The sequence below is a fragment of the Saccopteryx leptura genome, chromosome 2, assembly GCF_036850995.1.
Source record: "Saccopteryx leptura isolate mSacLep1 chromosome 2, mSacLep1_pri_phased_curated, whole genome shotgun sequence".
NCBI classification, from domain to species: Eukaryota; Metazoa; Chordata; class Mammalia; order Chiroptera; family Emballonuridae; genus Saccopteryx; species Saccopteryx leptura.
Genome location: NC_089504.1, coordinates 290,964,227 through 290,985,149, shown reverse-complemented (window position 1 = coordinate 290,985,149; position 20,923 = coordinate 290,964,227). Strand labels below are relative to the sequence as shown.

General features: G+C 54.8%; 1 protein-coding gene across 6 annotated transcripts; it reads right to left on the bottom strand.

Moving 5' to 3' along the window:
- Window positions 1–375: 375 nt before the first annotated feature.
- CELF3 (CUGBP Elav-like family member 3) lies at window positions 376–14,826 on the bottom strand. 6 transcript variants are annotated; one of them, XR_010748813.1, is made up of 14 exons: window positions 13,886–14,670; window positions 12,590–12,672; window positions 7,441–7,489; window positions 6,880–7,008; window positions 6,673–6,752; window positions 5,393–5,536; window positions 5,094–5,235; window positions 4,673–4,822; window positions 4,271–4,336; window positions 3,939–4,067; window positions 3,536–3,679; window positions 2,713–2,850; window positions 1,842–1,903; window positions 376–1,198 (listed from the first exon to the last, which is right to left on the bottom strand). XR_010748813.1 is itself a non-coding variant. In XM_066362499.1 (14 exons), the coding sequence occupies exons 4-13, from the start codon at window positions 7,487–7,489 to the stop codon at window positions 2,723–2,725; spliced, it is 1,161 nt and encodes a 386-aa protein (XP_066218596.1). In that variant the 5' UTR covers window positions 12,590–12,672; window positions 13,886–13,991; window positions 14,774–14,826; the 3' UTR covers window positions 378–1,198; window positions 2,713–2,722. The 6 variants fall into 6 exon arrangements, 5 of the variants coding, with proteins under 5 accessions (XP_066218593.1, XP_066218594.1, XP_066218595.1 ...); XM_066362499.1 differs by lacking the exon at window positions 1,842–1,903 and adding an exon at window positions 14,774–14,826 and having other exon boundaries at window positions 378–1,198; window positions 13,886–13,991; XM_066362496.1 differs by lacking the exon at window positions 1,842–1,903 and having other exon boundaries at window positions 377–1,198; window positions 3,939–4,064.
- Between the last annotated feature and the right edge of the window lie 6,097 nt (window positions 14,827–20,923).

Below are 20,923 nucleotides of genomic sequence, written 5' to 3'. Positions count from 1 at the left end.
GCCGTGAGGGCTCTGCCGTGTTGCAGAGTAAAGCCCCAGAGAAGGGTGAGAGAATGGGATCACGAAGCCATAATGGGGCCAGGACACTGCTCAGAGGCAGGGGCTGGCCCTTCCTGATAGCTCTCCCTCCCCAGCCGCGCTCCCCTCACTGCCCTCCTGCCCAGCGTGCACAAACCCCTTCCCTCAAACTTCTGAGGCAGATTTGATGCTTTTAAACTTTTTTCTTTATTTAGACAGAAAAGATGAACTCTTTAAAAGTAAAATGCAATAAATAAATAAGTTAAGCATAGAGAAGTGTCCGAAATGGACTCCCAGTCTCCCCTTTACCACTCCCACCCCCACCCCGTTTCTTTTCCCTAAAACCTCTTCCTAAAGAAAGTGATCAAGTAATAAACCCCTTTACCCCTCCCCACACCCTTCCTCCCAAATACCTAATTACCCCCTAAAGTAAAGGGAGAAATCAAGAGAGAAAAAATGCAAGGGAAACATTGTCTAAACTCCCAGAAAGAGAGATGGCAGCGTCCGGGCCAGGCTGGCTGGATAACGCAGGCTGGTGGTGGTATTTACACGGAGGGGACCAGCAGAGACTGTAAACATTTTTAGGGGTTCAGGAAGGTCTTTTCTTGTGAAAAGAAGAGGGTCTCTGTGGCTGACTGGTGGAGAGAGGCAGCCCTCAGGGCTCCCCCCACCCTCCTTAGAGGGGGGGCCCTTGGGGGAGGCAGTGAGTTTTAGGGCTGGGAGCCCAGGGTTCAGGGATATCCTACCTCTAGCTAAGGGCAACAGGGAGCGTGAGAACCAGCTTCTGAGAACCCCCTAACATGGCGAGGAGGCTGGGACAGGGTGAGGGGAGGAGCGCATGGGAGACCCACTGCCCTCCCAGGCTGCACAGAGCAGGCCCACTGGTGGGGAAGCAAGTGTGGGAGCTGGGCACAAAGGCCTATCACAGAAGCCTCAGCAGAAGGCAGATACCCCAGAGCCTTTAGCCTGTTCCCCACTCCCTTACAAAGGCCAAAAGGACACCTGGGAGGAAACAGGCCCTTGAGGAGAGGTGGGGTGGTGGGAGGGGGCTGGTGTCCTGTGCCCCAGAGCCTGGAAGCAGCTTTTGCCCCAGAGCCCAACTGCACATGGCAGCTGTGCAGAGAGGGCCGGGCCAGGTGGGGAGAGGGGTGAGAAGCCCCTTCCTCTGGTGTCTCCAGACCTGTGAAGGAAGGAGACACGGTGAAGCCTCAGGGAAGCCAGTGCAGGTCTCAGGCTCTGGGGGGGAGGGGACTGGAGTGGCTGAGGAAGGCCAGTCATCAGAAAGGCCTCAGTCCACACTGAACCCTCTGGCCCCTCAGCCATTGGACAAGGGACAGGGATGGAGGAGATGGGAGAGAGGGCAGAAGAACCCAACAATATTAGAAAGGAAATTTTCGAACAGCTCATGAGGAAAAGACCAGAAGATACAGAGGCAGGGGGAGAGGCAAAGAAATGAGAGAGCAAACAGGCAGGCAGAGATGACGGAGAGGGGAGCAGGTGCCTTTCTGACAGACACCTGAGGAAAGAGCAAGGAGAGCCCGCAAAGGGCAGGGCAGGCCCAGGGTTGGGCTTGGGGCTGGTCTCGTGGGTGAGACCCCTGGGCCCCTAGGGAGTGCTCTCATTCCTTTTCGGAAAGGAACAAAGAAAGCCGGAGAGAAATGCACGGAACACAGACCACAGTCACCAACCACTGTTAACCAAGCACATCCCGCGAGCTGCCTCCGGCCCTGACTCTGGGCTGGGGGGCGCTTCCCTCCGCGGTCCCCTCCCCAGATAACAAACAATTGGCTCCAAAGACAACACGCTCATTCCATGCAACTTACAGGGGCCCGGAGCAGGGGTCCGGGGATGGGGGCTTCGGCCGACAATGGACACGGACCCTGGGCTGGGGGCCCCCAGGGTGGGGGGAAGTTAAGCAGCCAGGATTGGGGGGAAAGGGGGAAAAACAGAAAATGTGGGTATTGTTCTTGGGTTGTATTTTTTTGGAGGTTTGGTCCAAGGGAGATTAAACAGTATAAAAGTAACCAAAGCTCAAAACTCTAGGCTGTGAGGTTGAGGTGGTGGCTGGCAATGGGGTAGAGGGGACCTGGTCAGTGAAAGTCACAGGCAGTCCACATTTCAGCCTCCTCTACCTGAACCAAAGCTGCTCCTGAGAGGACTGAGGCTGGGACTCCCCCCAGTCTGTTCTGTCCACTGTCCCATGGGTCTACTGCCACATAAGAAAATCACCTGGAGTCCAGGGCACTGGGCACCTGATGACCCTACTTCTCAGAATAGATATTGCAGGAGCCAGTGATTCTACAACCCTCCAGTACCCTCAACCAGCCCTCTTCATCCTCAAGTCTCACTCCCATAATTCCACTCCAGCCCAAAGGAAAACCAGAGAGACAGACACATGGACACTGACCAGACAAATGAGACCAGATACTGGGGAAGATCTGGGGAGTGAACACAAATATATAAAGACTGGCTCTCTCTGGGGTCAGTGTGTGTGTGTGAGAGAGAGAGAAAGAGAGAGAGGGAGAGGGTGAGGGAGAGGGAGAGGGAGAGAGAGGGAGAAAAGATTTGGATGATTAGATAACAACCAGAATTGGCATCCCTAAGGCTGGAGGAAGAGAGGGTGGAGTTTGAGTGAGGGTCCTGGCTGTGGGGAAGGGGGGGCTGCAGAGGTCACAGGACAGGAGCAGGACCCACCTGGGAGCCCTCAGTAGGGCCGGTTGGCATCCTTAGGCCGCTTTAGCTGGACTTTGAGGCGCTTCATGCCAATCTGGAAACCGTTCATGGCCTGGATGGCAGCCTGGGCGCTGGCTGGATTGTCAAAACTCACAAAGCCTGAGGAGTGAGAGGCACAGGGCCGGCCCCGCCCCACCTCACTCTCCTGTGCACTGAGGTTCCCCAGCACCTCCCGACTGCCTCTGGGGCCCCCAAATGCCTAGAAAACTGCCTAGCCCACAGCAGGCATTCGGTCAGTGTTGCTGATGGACGGGTTGAGTGAACGAACACAGCCCAGCCAGTCTCCCACAATGGGACAGTATTCTCAGTGTTCTGAGGGAAAGCCCCTTCCTCAGCCTGGGTGGTTCTGATCCCGCACATTGAAAACACTGCTTCCAGACCCTAAATGACTTCTGACGCAAGGAGGACAAGAACATGGCCTTTCTCCCCTGAAGCAGCCTTGTAGACAAAGACCTGAAGACTAAATCCCGCTCCCTAAGCCTTCTTTTCTGAAACCAAACATCCCGTTCCGGAGCCTCTTCCAGACCTTGTGGAGCACGGGTTTGACTGGTTCTTAGGGAGAAAAGATGGGCCTGCGGTTTTCTGGAGAAGAGAGGGACCTGGGCGGCAGCTGGTATGGGATGTTGGGTGCATAAAAAAATGTTTTTTAACTCTTGGATGATCTGGATTCCAAACATTGGGCCCATTGCAACCATAAGTGCCTTGAAATGTATCAGACCTTGTCCTCATTTGGAGTTCGGCAAAAATGTGCCATATTTTGTCTTTTAGGTCATCATATTCTTACCAAAACACTTGCTCTGATTGGTGGCTCGGTCAACAAAGACTTTGGCAGAGATGACATGGCCAAAGGGGACGAACATCTGGAGGATCTCTGAGTCAGTAAACTCCTGGGGCAAGTGGTAGATGAAAATGTTGCAACCATCAGGGCCTGGGTGGCAGCAGAGACAGAAGGAAGAGTTTGGTGACTGGGGGACAGTCTCAAGGAACAAGGGCCCTGGGAGAGCAGGTCCTGGGAAGACCCTCCAATCCTGACCTGCACCCTGCGGGCCAGGGTGCCCACCACGTCAACCCTACTCCCTCTCTCCCCTACCCATGGGGCCAGAGCTGGCCGGGCTGTGAGGGAGTCCCAAACCCACCACAGGGGCACCCGTTCCCAAAGGCTGTCAGTTGGGCCGCCCAGGCCACACCTTCCCGTTGCTGCTGCTGTTGCTGCTGCTGCTGCTGCTGCTGGGGCGGAGGCGGGGGCTGCTGGGCGACCAGGGCAGGAGGCTGCGGGAATGCAGGTGCAACCAGGCTGTAGGCTGCCGGGTAGGCTGCTGGAGCGGGGAGACAGAGAGCTAAGGGGGCTCCCAAGAGGCTCTTGGCCCCTGGCCTCCCTGCTGGCTCTGTCTCCCCGGCTCTGGCCCAGGCATGCACTGGCGTTGGCAGGGCTGATAGGTGTCAGAGAAGGAACTGCTCCAGACCCAGCTTCTGTCTTGCCATCCCTCCCACCTGGGCCAGGCTTGGCAGGGCTCCTCACCCGTATAGTGCTGCATCCCTGCGTAGGCCTGCTGTAGGGGGTCCACCGGGGCCGCGGGGCTCTGGGCTGGGGAGAGCAGCACCGTGTGAGAGCAGAGCAGAGGCAGCAGGTGGGGAGAGCCTCATGTGGGCTCAGGCATGAAATGAGAGGGTAGACATGCACAAGCCCGGCCTTAGCAAGACTTGAGTCTGACTGTCTGCGTAACCCTGATAAGTCCCTTTGCCTCTCTGCACCTCAGCTTCCCTGGCTGAGAACAAGAAGGACCGTCCCTGCCCAGAATGACAGAGCAGGAGAAGGCTGTATAACCCTAAGCCTGGAGATAGGAGTTGTGTCAGAGCTGCTGGTGAGGGGAGTGGTGGCCAGAGGGTTCCTGGGAGAGGGGTAGGCAGCAGAGACCCCCACCTGGGTAGGGGTGAACCCCGTTGGGATACAGAGCATCAGGGGCAGGCTGCCCGGCGGGCTGGGTGGGCACCGGGCTGTAGCCGTTGACGCCCAGGGCAGCAGGGATTGCCGAGACAGGCGTGGCAGCGATGGCAGGAGGGGTGCTGGTTCCTGGGGAGGAGAAGGCAACAGAGACAGAGCAGAGAGCCAACACACACACACACACACACACACACACACACACACACACACACACACACAAATGCAGAGAACCAGTCAGCACGTCTGTGGCAGAGAGGACACAGGCTACTTTCTGACCCCTGACCCCCTCCTGGACCCTACAACTTCCCTGAGCCATGCACTGTGCCCAGTCCCTACCTTACCATGTTGTAGCTCTCCTGACCTGCCCCATTGCCACCAGCCCAGCCTCTTGGGACCTTACCTGAGGATGGGGTGATGGGGGTGGCGATGAGGCCATTGGCATTAATGGCGGCCATGTGTTGCATCTGCACAGCAGCCATGGTGGCCATGGGGCTGAGGTAGGCACTGTGAGCCGCCACCAGGGCCGCCTGCTGTTGCATCAGCTGGGGGCAGGGAAAGAGGAAAATAGGGTCAGGCCCGCAATGCCCTGGCCTGGCTCTCCGTCCAGCCCTGGGCCTTGGCATTGGGAGGGCAGGTGCAGGACATAGGAGGCCAGGAGGAGGGGTATGGATTGGGCCAGCCCCAGGGGTCAGTGCTTACGGCCTGGGTGTAGGCGCTGTAGGCTCCGAACTGGAGGGCGATAGGGCTGAACATGCCCAGCTGGGTGGCCACCTGCTGCATTCGGCGGAGACCTCGCTCCTTCTCTGTGTCAGCAAACTTCACCACCAGGCTGGATGAGGCACCCTGGGAATGGGCCCCACATGTGGTCAGAGGGACAGAGGCGGTCTCTCCTCCCCAGAACCCTTGGGACCTTGCTCATGTCCACCACTCCTGGCTTGGCCTCCTGAGAGGGCAGCCATCAGTGAGCCTCTCTCAAATGGGCAGATTTTAATCCCACCCTCCCCTGCCAGGATGTGCAGGAGACTAGAAGAAGCTGACAGGAAGTGAACGTATGTGTTTGAAAGGAGAAGGGCCTACCGGTACACAGAGGGCATCCCTGGCTTGAGAGGATTCGGAGCCAGAAATCCTCCCCAGGGCGCATCGGCCACAGAGAGTTTAATCTCAGGCTGGTTGTACCTTGCTGTTGCCCCACCCCCTTGCTGCTATCCCTCATCCCCACCCCAGTCCTCAGATCCAGAGATGCACCTCAAATTTTAATACCAGCTTGTGCCAAATAAAACCAAACGGATACACTTGCAAACATTGTTGTAGAGCCATGAGTCTGGAATGCACTTCTCCACTCAGTGCTGCAAGTCCCTGCTGAGTGCCTGTGGAACCTCTGCTGGAGCAGCTCAAGTCAGCCGCACTCACCTAGGAACCAGCTAGCTGTGGGCTAGATGTTTGCTCTGCACCACACCAAGGCAGCCAGTTGACCAACTGCTCATGGGCGGAGCATGAATAAATATGCAGACAGCACTGCACGCAAGCAGGCCTCTAAACAAGTGTCCTGCCACCCTCTAAGCCAGTGAGGGTGGGGGCACAGTGCCAGGCGCAGGTGGGGTCCCAGGTGACTTGGCCAGGGATAGGTACTGCTCTCCTTAGGGGAAGAATGGGACTGCCCACAGGACCTGGGTCCTGAGATAGAGCCCAACCAATGGGCTATTCCACAGGAGCTGCCTCAGATGGGAAGCTGGGGAAGAGGTGGGAGATGAGGGCTGAGGGCATTTACACTGAGGACGAGGGACAAGGATAAGGGGCAAGAGGTAGCGAAGTGTTATTTGAAATGTGAATGTGCCCTTAAGAGGGTCGATTTTTTTGCTAGAAAAGTCTTTACAAATACATTCAGAGACTCTGTCTGTAATGGACTGCACCCTCTGAGCCAGGGCTGGTCATGGGTCAGGCAGAGCAGGAGAGGTCCAAGGGTGGAGTGCGGGGCTCACCGGCAGGGTCCGGCTGCTATGAAGGGTGTTGATGGCCGCCTGGGCCTCTGCATGGGTTTGGAACTTCACGAAGGCGCAGCCTAGAAAATTCGAGAAAGAGGAGGGAAGAGTGAGTGCTCACCTTTGAGGCCCCCAAAATCCCAAGAAACCAGTGGGTCAGGCAGAAGGGCTCAAGGGTCTGGGTGTGAGGAGGTATGGCGTGGTTACCTTTGCTGGTGCCGTCTGGCCCCCGCAGCACAGTGCACTCATCTATGGTCCCAAAAGGCTCAAACATTTTCCGGACGTCTTCATCTGTCTGCTGCTTCCCTAGCATCCCCACAAAGAGCTTCCGGTCTTCTGGGGGATAGGGCACAGGGGAAGGGGCATGTTCAGGGCCTCCCAGCTGCTTTTCAGCTCTGTCCCAGCTTGAGACAGGCAGGAACCCCACCCTTTACCTTCAGCTCTTCCCTGGGGCTCCACACTCTCCTCACCCTGGGGGCCAATGGCTTTTGAGTGTAAAAGGGGTGAAGGTTGGGGGATGGATACAGTTACAAGGAGGGCTCATCCCAGCTTTAAAGGACTTGCATTCCACTCTGGGCTTCAGTTTTGCCATCTCTATGATGGGCTGAATTACATGTCTTCTGGCCGCATTCACTCCTATGCCAACCTCGACTGGGAGCCCTTCAGAATTCTGACTTTCTTCCTAAATAAAGGGTGCCCCACGGGTACCCCAAGTCCTGGGCTTCTAGGTTGAGGGAAAGGTACTGAGTCCAAAGATACAGAACCTACCTCCTCGGCTCTCGCTGTCGGCTGGCTTGACCTGGATGGGCCTGTTCATCTAGAAGAAAAAAGAGAAGGCAACTGCTGGGGACCTCCTCTGAACACTCCAAGAGCCCTCCTCAGGCAGGACCTGCAGAAAGGCAAGAGGGAGCAAACCCCAGGCCCAGGAGGTTTCCCCAGCCCTCTAAATTGCTGGTGGGAAGGAAAAGATGGGCCCTAGTCTTGTTCAGGATTAGAACCAGAGGAGATTAGAGGCCGTGAAAGGAGAGGATGTAGAGGAAGATCCTCATGGGGCACAGTGCCAGGTGCAGGTGGGGTCTCAGGTGACTTGGCCAGGGATAGGTACTGCTCTCCTTAGGGGAAGAATGGGACTGCCCACAGGACCTGGGTCCTGAGATAGAGCCCAACCAATGGGCTATTCCACAGGAGCTGCCTCAATTCTACACAGTAGCCACAACAGAGGCCACTCATCAAGAAGCCCCAAGGAAGACTCTAGACTGAGGGAGACCCTACAGATGCCCCAACTTCCTGCTGACCCTAAAGGTGTGTCTGCCTCTCTTTCTGCCCCCCTACACCCCTTAACCCCAGGGGGATTGCACTCGGGCAGCACAAAGGGAGCAGATGCCCAGTCTCCGTGGTAACGGGAGAATGCGCGCCATGGCAACCGCCCACTCAGCCTGATTTATCCTTCCTCGTCGCCCTGGCGACCATGGTGACGTCATCACTTCTGCTGCTCCACACACCCGCAGAAGGAGTGGGGAGGTGGGTGGGAACAGGGTATGGTGGGGGTGGAGGATTTGGTGGGCACAGGGAGGTGGGGGAGGGGCCCAGAAGGGCTTCCTGGAGGGAGGCATGCTGAGTTGGCCCTGCAGGGGCCATACTGTGCCTTCTGCCTTCCTCCTCCAGATCAAATCCTTGGTGTCTCACAGCTGAGACAGCTCTGAAGGAGGACTACTGTCCTGTGCTCTGTCAAGGATCTCCCTGTACCCAAAAGTCCTCCAGAGCTCTCCCCTTCCACTACTCCTGCAGCATCCCCCTTTTGTTCAGCCTCCAGTGGAAATGCAGACATCCCCACTTCCACTCTCCATGTTCTTGTCTGGCAAGAGGACTTGGGAATGACTCCTGCAGGTGATTTCCTTATCCAGGGTGGGAAGCATCTTAGGAACTGGAGTGGGAGGGGAAGGATTCAGTCTTCGTACCTGAAAATATTTTGCTGTTAAGGACTTTGACCAATGGGTCACACCTGGTCACCCCACTCACCTGATGGCAGGGCAGTCCTAGTTCCAGTGACCAAAAATAAATTAACAAAAGAAACTATTCATCTACATTCTGAGGGTGGGGCTAAAGTTACCCTCAGGCCAGGATCCCCTCAGCTGTAATATCTGAGCATGGAGAGCTGTGTGTCATCACTTAACACAGAGAGAGGCATACATGATGGTTTCCCCACCCAACAGTGGACCTTCTTCCCCAGGTGTCACACGTGCCAGTCAGTCTGGCTGGACTCTACTGGCAAGGGATTCCCAGCCCTGGGTCAAAACTAAGCCCCACCTCAACAGATAGTCCTCCCCTGCATACCCCCATCCCTGGATCTGACAGCAGCTGGTGGGGGAGGGGTCATGCAAACCTTCCAGCCAATCCCTTCCAGTTTTATCCTCCACCAATCTGGGATTATCCCATCTGAGGTTCAATCTCCTTAGGAGCGTGTGTGCACACGCAAGCACGTGGCGTGTGTGTGTGTGTGTGTGTGTGTGTGTGTGTGTGTGTAGCTAGGGGTGGGGGTCAGACACTCAAGCTCCTGGTATTTCACCCTCCTTCTGTCCAGTACTGTCACCCAAGCAATCAGGAAGTCCTGTCACAGGCACCTCAGAAGGCAGAGAGACAGAGAGAGACACACACAGAGACATATACAGTCAGAACCAGGGTCTCATGCCTGCCTAACCCCTTCCCAACAGGCCCCTGGGGATTTGCTGCTCTAGTTGGGGATGGGGAACCTGGGGCCATAGAGAAAGGATGCCATCCCTCCCAGCACCAGCTCCCAGGCATAAAAATAGCACACCAATTCATATCCACAGCTGATACAGGTTCTCACAAAAGCACACACGAGTGTACAGACCACACCAACAGAAGATTCCCCCCACTTCCTCCCAAACAGCTTCCCTTGGTGGCCCCATGCCCCATTGCCAGCCTCTCCTTTTGCACTGGCTCTTCCAGTGGGAAAGCTACTCTTTGTTAGCTCAGCTCAGGCACACCTGTCCCCTCCCCTGAGTCCAGCTGGGCCCTGTTTATCTAGCAACCCAGCACTGGGTGCCTCTCTCCCCTAGCTACCATCTCCAGGTGATAAGCCCTCCCTGAGGGCCTCCCAAAGAAGAAGGGGTTATTTATACTCCAACCAAGAATCATTGAGATCCCCCTCACCAACGTGGTCACCTGTACGGCTCTTGCTCCTCTCACCAATCGCAAAGACTCCACTTCCAAGAAGAGCTCATCTGTCTCCTGAGAACACAGGCCCAGCGCCCTGCCACTCTGGGTCCAGACTCACAGCCAGTGTCCAGACCGCACATAGGTCTCTCCCACAGGACCAGAGTCCACCGCCCAACAGAAGCTGACGGGATCCCATGTCCCTAGAGTGGGATTTTGGCCCAAGCAGACAGGGAAAGGCAGGCCAGAGGGAGTCCCTCAGACCACCACCTCCAGGAGGCCACACCCTGCTCTCAGGAAGAATCCAGGCACTTGTGGCAGAGCTGCTCCAGGGACAGAAAAGGAAATGGGCTCAACAGACATGGGTCCAGCTCCCTTTCTCCCCGCAGCCCAAAGCATCACCCTAGTAGAGCAGTGCTTTCCAGATTCTGGAGTGTCAGGGATGGGGAGAAAGGAGAGAGGGCTAAATGACCCCATTCAAAAAAAGCCTGCACAAAGAAACCAGATAGGAGGTGACGGAAGACAATTGGACTTTGGGTGATCGGTATGCAACATAATCAAATGTCAAAATAACCTGGAGATGTTTTCTTTGAACCTATGCACCCTGATTGATCTATGTCAGCCCATTAAAACTAATAATAAAGGGGGGAAAATAAAGAGCCTGTGGTAGGAGGGCATGCAGATTAGACAACAGGAAGAACTTCCCAATACAATTGTGCAAGAGCTAGTGCACACACACACATGCTTGCACACACACACACACACACACACACACACACACAACCACTGTCTGAGTAGAAACAATGCTGCCAGGATGGCAGGTGGCAGAGAAAAGACCTGGGGACACAAAGAGTCACAGACATCTGCTCCCTAGACTGCCCTGGGATGGTGCTCCATGGGGTCCCCCTTGAGGATAAACCCCTCATTTCCTACTAGAAGCTCTGTCTGATCCCTCTGCATCTGTCCTCTGGGCCAAGACCCAAAGTGGAGAAGTCGGTATCACCTTGGGGCTCAGGCAGAGGACTAGACAATCATTAACCAGGGTGCCCTTCTTCCTCACTCCCACCCTGGGCCTTATTTCCTCCAGGAGGGGAGGCAGTGCCTTTCCATGCCCTGGACAGAGGCCTGCCTGAACGCAGCAGGTGGCTGGAGGGGGACAGCCCCAGCCACACAGAGGGCTCTGGGGCTCATGCCCACTCCAGCCCCAATCTCTGGCCCTCTTTCTCCCTTCTCCCTCACCCCTCTGGTTTCTGCAGGGGCTCTGGGAGACAGGGAGACGACAGGAAAAGACAGAGAAACGGTGGCGTGAAAACTGTTGATTTGTGAGGGGCCTCCAGAGAGAAAGTGAGAAAAAGGGAAGTTGTTACGTGACGCGATAGCAACGAGGCTTCCCAGGGATGCGTGGGCCCACACCCACACACCTGGTCTGTCGGCTGACCACACACGCGTGGGTATGTGCGCACACGTGCTCCTGGGATTGCAAGCCTGCTTACACACATGCACGAACCTTAACTCTGTGAGCAACGGCTGTTCTGGGCTGCCTCACTGCCTACAGGGATCAGATAGTGGGTGACAGCAGGGAACAGGCTGTTGATCTGCTGTCCTAGCAGCACTCAGGGTTGAATGCTACAGAGGGGGTGGGTCACAGACCTGTGGAGGGTTGGAAGTGGAGGTGGCTGAAGCAGTTCTAATTTTCTTCGATTCCCCAACCCTTTTTCCCCATCTGCTTTATCTATTTCCTTCCCAGGAAGAGATGGACAATCATCCTGTCTCCCTTTCTTACATAGGGGAAGAGTAGAGGCTGGGACAGGTGCATCCACAGCTCCCAGATGGTGCTGAGCAATGTTTGCTAAAAGGACAGAGGGAGTTAGTTCTCAGGAAGAACTTCCTGGGGCTTGCTGTGCTGTGACAACAGAAGCAGATAGAGAGCAAAAGTGAACAGCACAACTTCCTTCCCAGGTGTATAATGGGGGGAAGTGGTGGTCTGAGATTCTCCACTTCTAGCCAGGCCAGCCCAAGTCTGGGGCAGTCTGCAAGGCTGGCTGAGAGAGAGAGACAAAGAGTTCCGACCTTGCGCAAGGAGGCCACACTTGGCAGGGTAGGGCCTGATTCTCCATAATGAAGGCTTCCCCCCACCCTACCTGTACTTGTCCCTCCCCGCCCCCCTCCAGCTTCCTCCCAGTCCAGCCCACTTAGGCCCTGCTCCTCCCTGCTGCCCTGTAGCCTTGTTCCCTTGCTCTTCTTGAGAGACACGAGATGAGCCTGCCCAAGCTCAGAAGCCAGCACAGACATGCCAGGCCAACAGGCCCAGCTGCCCATCTCAGGCAGCAGGCACCCCTCCCCCAGCTCACAGCCACACTTCCTCCCCAGAGCCACAAAAGAGAGCCTGGGTGCCTCCTACTCACTCTGCCCCACCCCTGGTGTCCAAGGTCTTCTCTCCACGCTTCCCAATCAGCTAGTCCTCCCTCTAAGTAAGTGTCACCCCGTGGGCAGGTTGGGAGGTGGAGAAGGGGCTGCATCTGTGCCTTGCATAGTTCATGTTTACTCTGCTAATCACTTCTCTCCAGGTAAGAAAAAATGCATGACTCTACAGCAAGAAAGAGGGCTGCTAGAGGAAGAGAGGGACTTACTGGTGATGAGAGGATGAGCAAATGCACTCAGTGTCTTGGGAAGGTGGTGAGCCCCCTGCCCCTGCTAAGGCTCTTCTCAGCCCCCTGGCCCTGGAAAGGCTGGGACTCACCCCTGGAAGCGTCTTCTGTTCGTGCAGGGCGCTCTGGGCCTTCAGGGCTGAATCGCGGGCACAGTATGTCAGGAAGGCACATCCTGAGGAGGTGCAGGGTCAGAGAGACCAGTGGGGGGGTGAGTCCCAGGTCTCCCCTCCCTAAAAAGGCTCCTCCCCCCCCCAGGATACTGAGGTCTGGGAAGCTTGTTCTTTCTTGCCACCTTTGGCCTGCTGAGGTGGGGAAGTGTCTAAGAGGGACGTTCTGCCCAGGGACCTCTGACTGATGAGCCCGGAGCTGAGACCCAGAGGCCAGGATGTTGAAATGGTGGTGGTGGTGGGAGAAGGAGAGCACTGGGGCTGCCGGGCCGTGGGCTTTATGTGGCTGGAGGAGCAGGGGCATGTGATCGCCAGTGCGTGCAGTGTGGTTTTCTCTCCTCCTTCGCTGAGCTCCTTTCCTCTTTCTCCTTCGTCTCCACCTCCCTCCATCTTGGTCATCATCACCCCTCTCCTCCCATTTCCCCTGTTTCCTCATCTCTCTCCAACTCTCTGGGAGGTGGTGGAAGGCCGAGAGTGGAAGAAGAGAAGGGAAGGGAAGCGCATCAGCGGAAGTCCCTGTGGAGGGAAAGGTAGTGTGGCCCTTCTGACCCCAGTGCCTGGAGCTCTCCAGGTGCTGCCCCTGGGCCTGAGCCTGCTTAGCCGCACAGCACTTGGACAGGCCTGAGGCACAAGCTCTCTTTGCCTCCAGCTCCTAACTTTCAAGTCCCTCACACTTCCCAGATCTTCACCAATCTCTGTCCTACATACCCTGCTTCCTGGTCTTTCTCCTTAGACTGGAGCTGCCCTGCCCAGTTTATATCTACTCTTTCCAGGTTGACCACCTGACCCTGTGTCCTGACCAACATCCCATTAGTATCTGAGGTTACTAAGACTTGAGTCTTACACGCACACGCACACACACACACACACACACACACGCACACACACACACCTGCCCAGCTCCTTATCTCCCAAACCAGCTCTCTTGTTCCTCCATCTTTCCTTGTGTTCATCCATGATACCAACCCCTCATCTCTGCAGCCCCCTTGACAACTCTTCTCCCAAAGAGGCCTTCCTTAGTCTTCTATCTAAGCCCTCAGGCCACGCTAGCTGAGTCTTCTTCTAACTCCTCCATCACACTCCCCAGCCCAGAAACTCTTTTCCTTCCAGGTCGGCCCTTTCCAGCCACTCCATCCCTCCAGCTACTTCCACTCTCCTCTCAGCCTCCCAGCCTTCCAGCCCACTCCTTGAAGCCTCTCCAGCTGCCTGACCCCTCACCCTTGTGCAGCCCGGTGTTCTTGTCCTTGATGACAGTCAGCTCGAAGATCCGACCAAACTGTTCGAAGATGGGCTTCAGGTCCTTTTCCTCCAGATGCCTCGGGATCTGCCCCACAAACAGCTTGATGGCATCCGGCTCCTTCATTGGGGCGGCCCAGGAGGAGGGGCCGGGGGGAGCAAGAAGAGGCCCAAAGGCCAAGGGGGAGCTGCCCAGCAAGGAGGCAAGTGGCAGTGGGGGGGGGGGGGCAGGGGCCCAGCCGGGCTGGCTTTCCCTTGGGCCCCCAACCACAGTGCTGAGCAGAGAGGCAGCTCTTCACACAAAGGAGGCCGGGAGTTGAGGGCTAGGGGTCAAGGGTCTAGGCAGACACTGCCATGCTGCCAGGGGGCATAGCCCAAACAAATGATCTCCTCTCAGAGATTTGGCAAATATCCAGGATGGGAGTCAGTGTGGCCAAGACCTGGAGGGTAGGGTGGTATCAAAGGTGCTGGGAACTGGGGACTGGGATGAGTGCTGGAGGCGGGGGAAAGGGCCTGAGGAGGGCAGTGGGGATGGAGTCTGAGGGGTTCAGGGGTCTGATATGGTTGCCAGCACAGGGATGGGGGTGGGAGGTTGGGGGGGACTCCTGATGTGGGGCAAGTGGAGTTCTCGTTGGTTTCCCTGAGAGGACACCTCCCCTGTGGCTGATCCTTCTGCTGGGTCCGAAGATCCCTGATGCCTGATGTTTGATCTCTGATGGCGGCAGGGCTCCGGGGGTACCTTTTGCCCTGCCGCCCCCCCTTCAGGTCCTCCCCTCAGCCCCCCCTCCCACCCCCACCCCCACCCCGGTCCCCGGGCCTGGGCTGCTGCTGGCTGATCCCGCTGCTGGGGCTGCCTGCTTTCCCGGTCACCTGGGTCCCGGAGCTCTGCTCTCCGGCCGCGCTCTCCTCAACAAAAACCTCCCCCCTCCACACCCCCCTTCCCACTCCCACCTCCTTTCCCCTGACATCAGTGATGTCAGTCTCAGGGGTGGAATACAAATTCCCTACCCTGGAGAGGGACGCACAATCCAGACAAGAGCCACGCCCTCTTTCTATCTCCTTCCTCTCTGACTCCCTTCCCGCCCCCAGAAGAGCAGCTGGTCCTGTTGATAACCACCCTTCCCCCATCTTACTTTCCAGTCACAAGTTGGGCAAGGCAATAAGATGGAGAATTTATAGAGGAGCCCTAAGGTGGGGTCCATTGTTCCGGGGGCTGGAGCTGTCCCTGGTGCTGGAAGAGAAGACCCAGGAGAGGGGAGCAAGGGGGAGAGGGAGAGGGAAGCCGGCATCTGGGAAGACCGAGAGTAGGGAGTCAAGGAAAGAAACCAGGGGAAAGAAAATGGCATAGGAACGATTGGGCAGGCTGCGGGTGGGGGTGGAGGGAGGTGTAACTAGAGAGGGATGCAGGTCACAGAGCCCGGGGAGGAAAGGGCAGAGGGGACCCAGAGAGGAAAGATGGAAAGGATGCAGACAAGGGGAGAGCCCGATTAGGTGAATGCAGAAAAGGAACCAAGAAAAACTATATCTTGCTAGCATTTGCCGACGCCTCCTTCTCTCTCTCTGAGGGGTTTGTGTGTATAAGTGCGTGGGCTGGAAGGCAGCGGTGGTGACGGTGGTGGCTTAATGGTGTTGGCAGCCGGAGCTCTCACTTGTAAGCTCCTTGAAGACTTTTGAAGACCAGGACACCGTTTAATTCAGCATTTTACTGTCCACAGTGTTTAGCACAGTGTCTTGATCATGCATAGTAGGTGCTTAACAGATATCTCTTGAATAAGTGGTTGATGCCAAGAACCTCCACAAGAGTAGATTCTGGATTCCTTCACTGGGAAGAACCACAGCTGTCAAACTCCTTTAGGGCAGAGGAAATCCAATTTCTCCTCCCTTTTCTCCCTATCGTCCCCTCTCCCCCTTAGGCTCCTTGAGTGAGACTCTAATTGAATCGGGTAGCAAAGAGGTGTGGGGGAAGCATATTTGGGGGCCATTACTTCCTTAAACAACTATATTGTGGATGATCAATTTGCTTCATAATCTTGAGGGAGGTTGGCCCCTCCATTCACTGGGCCCACTCACAGCTCCACCTTGACACAGGGAGAATCTACTGACATCAAACTCCTTGAATGGGGCAGCCTTGTTTGCCTGGCATCTGGTGCATTCAAGATTGGGGTCAACATCTCCACAGTGGTGCTGAAGTGTCTGAAAAATGTCCCAACTGAATCCCAGCAGCCCCCTCCTCAGCTGTCACAGTAGGCAGGCTTCTCTTCTGAAAGGGAAGTAATAGTAATAGCACTTAGATCAGGGGTCCCCAAACTACGGCCCGCGGGCCACATGCAGCCCCCTGAGGCCATTTATCCGGCCCCCCGCTGCACTTCCGGAAGGGGCACCTCTTTCATTGATGGTCAATGAAAGAAGCACATTGACCATCTCATTAGCCAAAAGCAGGCCCATAGTTCCCATTGAAATACTGGTCAGTTTCTTGATTTAAATTTACTTGTTTTTTATTTTAAATATTGTATTTGTTCCCGTTTTGTTTTTTTACTTTAAAATAAGATATGTGCAGTGTGCATAAGGATTTGTTCATAGTTTATTTTTATAGTCCGGTCCTCCAACGGTCTGAGGGACAGTGAACTGGCCCCCTGTGTAAAAAGTTTGGGGACCCCTGACTTAGATGGTATTTACTATGTCTTAGGCATTGTTTCAAGTACTATGTATTCACTAGCTTATTTAAATCTCAGCACCACCCTACTATGTAGGTTCAATTATTATCTCTAAATAAAGATGGGGAAACCAAGGCATAGAGAGTAAATGACTTGCCTACGGACAAGCAGCTAGAAAGAGATCTAGCTGAGAGTGGAGCCAGGCAGTCCAACTCTTGAGTCCATGCCTTTAACTCCTACATCAGAAATTCCCAGTGAAAATGAGGGGAGTGGTTAAGCCTTTCTTCTTCCTGTGTCTTCATTTGAGCCCTGAGTGAGAGATGTCCTTCTTTCTGATGTCCTTTCTACTGTTAGATTCACTGTGACCACTTTCTATTCTTCTTTGATATGGATGTCTGTGGTCTGAAGTCACATTCTGGCAGGTGTGTGTGTTTGAGTGTGTGTAGACATGATTACACTTAATCGTATGGACACCCAGTTCTTCCCAAGAGAGTGCCCTAAGGTGGGGGCTGGCAGGAGATGGTAGAGGACCCAGTGCTGGGTGCTTGGAGCATGCAGGGAACCAAGAATGCAGATGCATCTGGAAAGGAACTTTCCACTCACCTCCCTCACACCCATGTATCTTTTCTTGCTTCTAATCTGATCTTGGTATTCATGGAGATGAAAAACAGATCATGCCCTTTGAGGATGGAGCCTAGAAAGACCCCCCTGCCCTGTTGATCTCATTACTCTGTGTCTTGTCAGCAGATCTGCCGCCCTGCTGCTCATTTAGGCTTGGGGCTAATCATATTAATTGAAATATTAAACATTCACAAAAATGAATTATTATGAACTCCCCTCATTCCTCCTCCCAGTCAGCAGCTGGGTAGTCAGCTGCCAGCAGCATAATGCCTCCAATCTTTCTCTTAGTTTGTGGTCCGGAGATGGAAGGTTTCAGTCAGAGAAGAGAGGCAGGTTAGGGGGGAAGAGACAGGAGCTCTCATCAGGCCCTCTTTGCAGGGTCAGTGTGGGCACATCTCCGTTTTCCTTCAGGCAATGTGGGAGGGGAGCCCGTGAGGTCAAGAGTGGGGGAAAACCCCAATCACTGATCAGAGGACCATTCTGGGGAGTTGCTCTCCAGGAGAAAATAAGGTTTCAAAGCCCTAGTTCCTCAAAGTAGTTTCTCTGCCCACTGTCCCCAAGCTCACCCTTTCATGTTCCTCTGCACTCAATGCTAAGCTGCCCTACATAAAAAGATTATTGTTGGTCCTGGCCGGCTGTCTCAGTGGTAGAGCATCATCCCAGCATGTGGAAGTCCCAGGTTCGATTCCCAGTCAGGGCACACAGGAGAAGCAACCATCTGCTTCTCCACCCTTCCCCCTCTCCCTTCTCTTCATCTCTCCCACAGCCATGGCTCCATTGCAGTGAGTTGGCCCTGTGCACTGAGGATGGCACCATGGCCTCACCTCAGGAGCTAAAATGACTCCAGTTGCAATAGAGCAACAGCCCAGATGGTCAGCGCATCACCCCCTAGTGGGCTTGCCGGGTGGATCCCACTTGGGCACATGCGGAAGTCTGTCTCTCTGCCTCCCCGCTTCTCACTTAAGAAAAATATATATTTTTATCTTTTTATTTATTTATTTTTTAAATTTATTTTTCTGAAGCTGGAAACGGGGAGAGACAGTCAGACAGACTCCGACATGCGCCCGACCAGGATCCACCCAGCACGCCCACCAGGGGGCGACGCTCTGCCCACCAGGGGGCGATGCTCTGCCCCTCCGGGGTGTTGCTCTGTTGCGACCAGAGCCACTCTAGCACCTGGGGCAGAGGCCAAGGAGCCATCCCCAGCGCCCGGGCCATCTTTGCTCCAATGGAGCCTCGGCTGTGGGAGGGGAAGAGAGAGACAGAGAGGAAGGAGAGGGGGAGGGGTGGAGAAGCAGATGGGCGCTTCTCCTGTTTGCCCTGGCCGGGAATCGAACCCAGGACTTCTGCATGCCAGGCCGATGCTCTACCATTGAGCCAACCAGCCAGGGCGAAAAAAAGGTTTTTAATGAGATACATTACATTATTTTTTGTACTATGTCTCCAAATCTAGTGTGCATTTTATACTTGCCCCACATCATTTTTTTGGGGTGGGGGCAGAGACAGAGAGAGGGACAGATAGGGACAGATAGGGACAGATAGGCAAGAAGGGAAAGAGAGCCTGACCAGGCAGTGGTGCAGTTGATAGAGCATTGAACTGGGATGTGGAGGACCCAGGTTTGAGACCCCAAGGTCGCCAGCTTGAGCGCGGGCTCATCTGGTTTGAGCAAGACTCACCAGCTTGAGCCCAAGATTGCTGGCTTGAGCAAGGGGTCACTCGGTGTGCTGTAGCCCCCCCCATCAAGGCACATATGAGAAATCAATCAATGAACAACTAAGGTGTCGCAACAAAAAACTGATGATTGATGCTCCTCTTCTATCTCCGTTCCTGTTTGTCCCTCTCTCTGACTCTCTCTGTCTCTGCCACACACACACACATACACACACACATACAAAAGACAAAATAAAAAGAAGGCAGAGAGATGAAAAGCATCAGTTCTTCCTTGCGGCATTCCACGCTCAAGCCAGCAACTCCTTGCTCAAGCTGGTGAGCTCAGGCCGAAGCCGGGGAGCTCTGGGTTTTGAGCCTGGGTCCTCCACGTTCCAGTCCGATGCTCTATTCACTGTGCCACCACCTGGTCAGGCTGCAGCACATATCTTATAGAAATGGTTCAAGTGCTCAGTAGGCACAGGTGCCTCATGATGACCATACTGGATGGTGCAACTCTAGAGGTTCTACCATTAACTTCTCTGGGGGTAGAGGGGGGAAAGAGGCAGGTCTTGGCCAACAGCAACTATCACCTCTGATTAATTTCTGCTCCTGCCTGAAAAAAAATTACTTCTGACAGATGGCAGCTTATCTATCTACCTCTCATTCTATTAACTCTTCTAAAAAAACACAAACAACCAAAAACTAACCTGGATGGTGTTCTTGTGAAGAGGCCGGTAGCCCTTACTTAATCTGCCTCTTTGAGTTTTTCCTTTCTTGGGAACTGCCAACATTTTCACTTCTTTTCCTCAATCTTTGCTGAGAAGAATGGAGGCACACCACCAAGAGGCCCCTCCAAGGCCCAGGCCTAATTCAGGGCTTATTCCTCAGGCTCTTTCCTTGCTCCTTGGGCAGTTGTGCCCAAGTCCGGAAAGGCAGCCTCCCCTTTGGGCTCTCTTTGCTGGCTCACAGAAGACCTTGCTGGGCATAATCCCTGGGGTGGAAAAGCTCAGTAGGTGCACTGAGAGACCGGCTCCTGCCCTTTCAGGCTGCTCTTTTCAGCTTTCTGGCTTAACATTTCACTTTCCTTCCTTCCTTTTTTTTTTTTTTTTGTATTTTTCTGAAGTTGGAAACGGGAGGCAGTCAGACTCCTGCATGCACCCGACCAGGATCCACTTGCATGCCCACCAGGGGGCGATGCTCTGCCCATCTGGGGCATCACTCTGCTGCAATCAGAGCCATTCTAGCGCCTGAGGCAGAGGCCACAGAGCCATCCTCAGCGCCGGAGCCAACTTTGCTCCAATGGAGCCTTGGCTGCGGGAGGGGAAGAGAGAGACAGAGAGGAAGGAGAGGGGGAGGGGTGGAGAAGCAGATGGGCGCTTCTCCTGTGTGCCCTGGCCGGGAATCGAACCCGGGACTCCTGCACGCCCGGCCGACACTCTACCACTGAGCCAACCAGCCAGGGCCTCACTTTCCTTCTTAACTAGATACTAGAAGAATGCGTCTTGAAGACCGACTGCCTTCCTCTGTTCCTACTCAATTAGGAATGGGAGAAATGATTTAGAATTTATGAGGATCAAGGTAATCTATACAAGAAAGTCAGTCCAAAGGGGAAACTTCTGGCAGGATGTTCCCCCAGTTCCTTGCCAGCATCTTTAGTCTGAGAACTTTTCTTCCTTAGCAGAAAGTGGGGTGCTTTCACGTTGTTTTAAGAATCCAACAGTTAAATGTCAAAGGTCTACAGGACAGAGGGTTTGGCTTCCTGGCCGTAGGAAAGGGAAGAAGCCTGAATTCTCTTTCCCTGCTATATAGGCTTCACGCAGCTTTCGCCCAATAGAGGGTCGGGAACCAGTCTCTGGGAGACTCTGCCCTAGGAATCCCTGTCCAGTTTTAATCTAGAGCTAAGAAAAAAACAATTTGAGGTTGGATGAGGTCAAGAAGGGCTCACTGCATATGCAATCCAGCCGGGTGGTCAGTCCCCAAATCTGTGGAAGGCGATCCTTTAGAAACCTCATATTGCTTCTTCCCTCAGCCTCCTCGGGGCGCTGGAGAGGAGCCGGGCTTGAGGGCGGGACCGGACCGGGCTGGGGGCGGGGC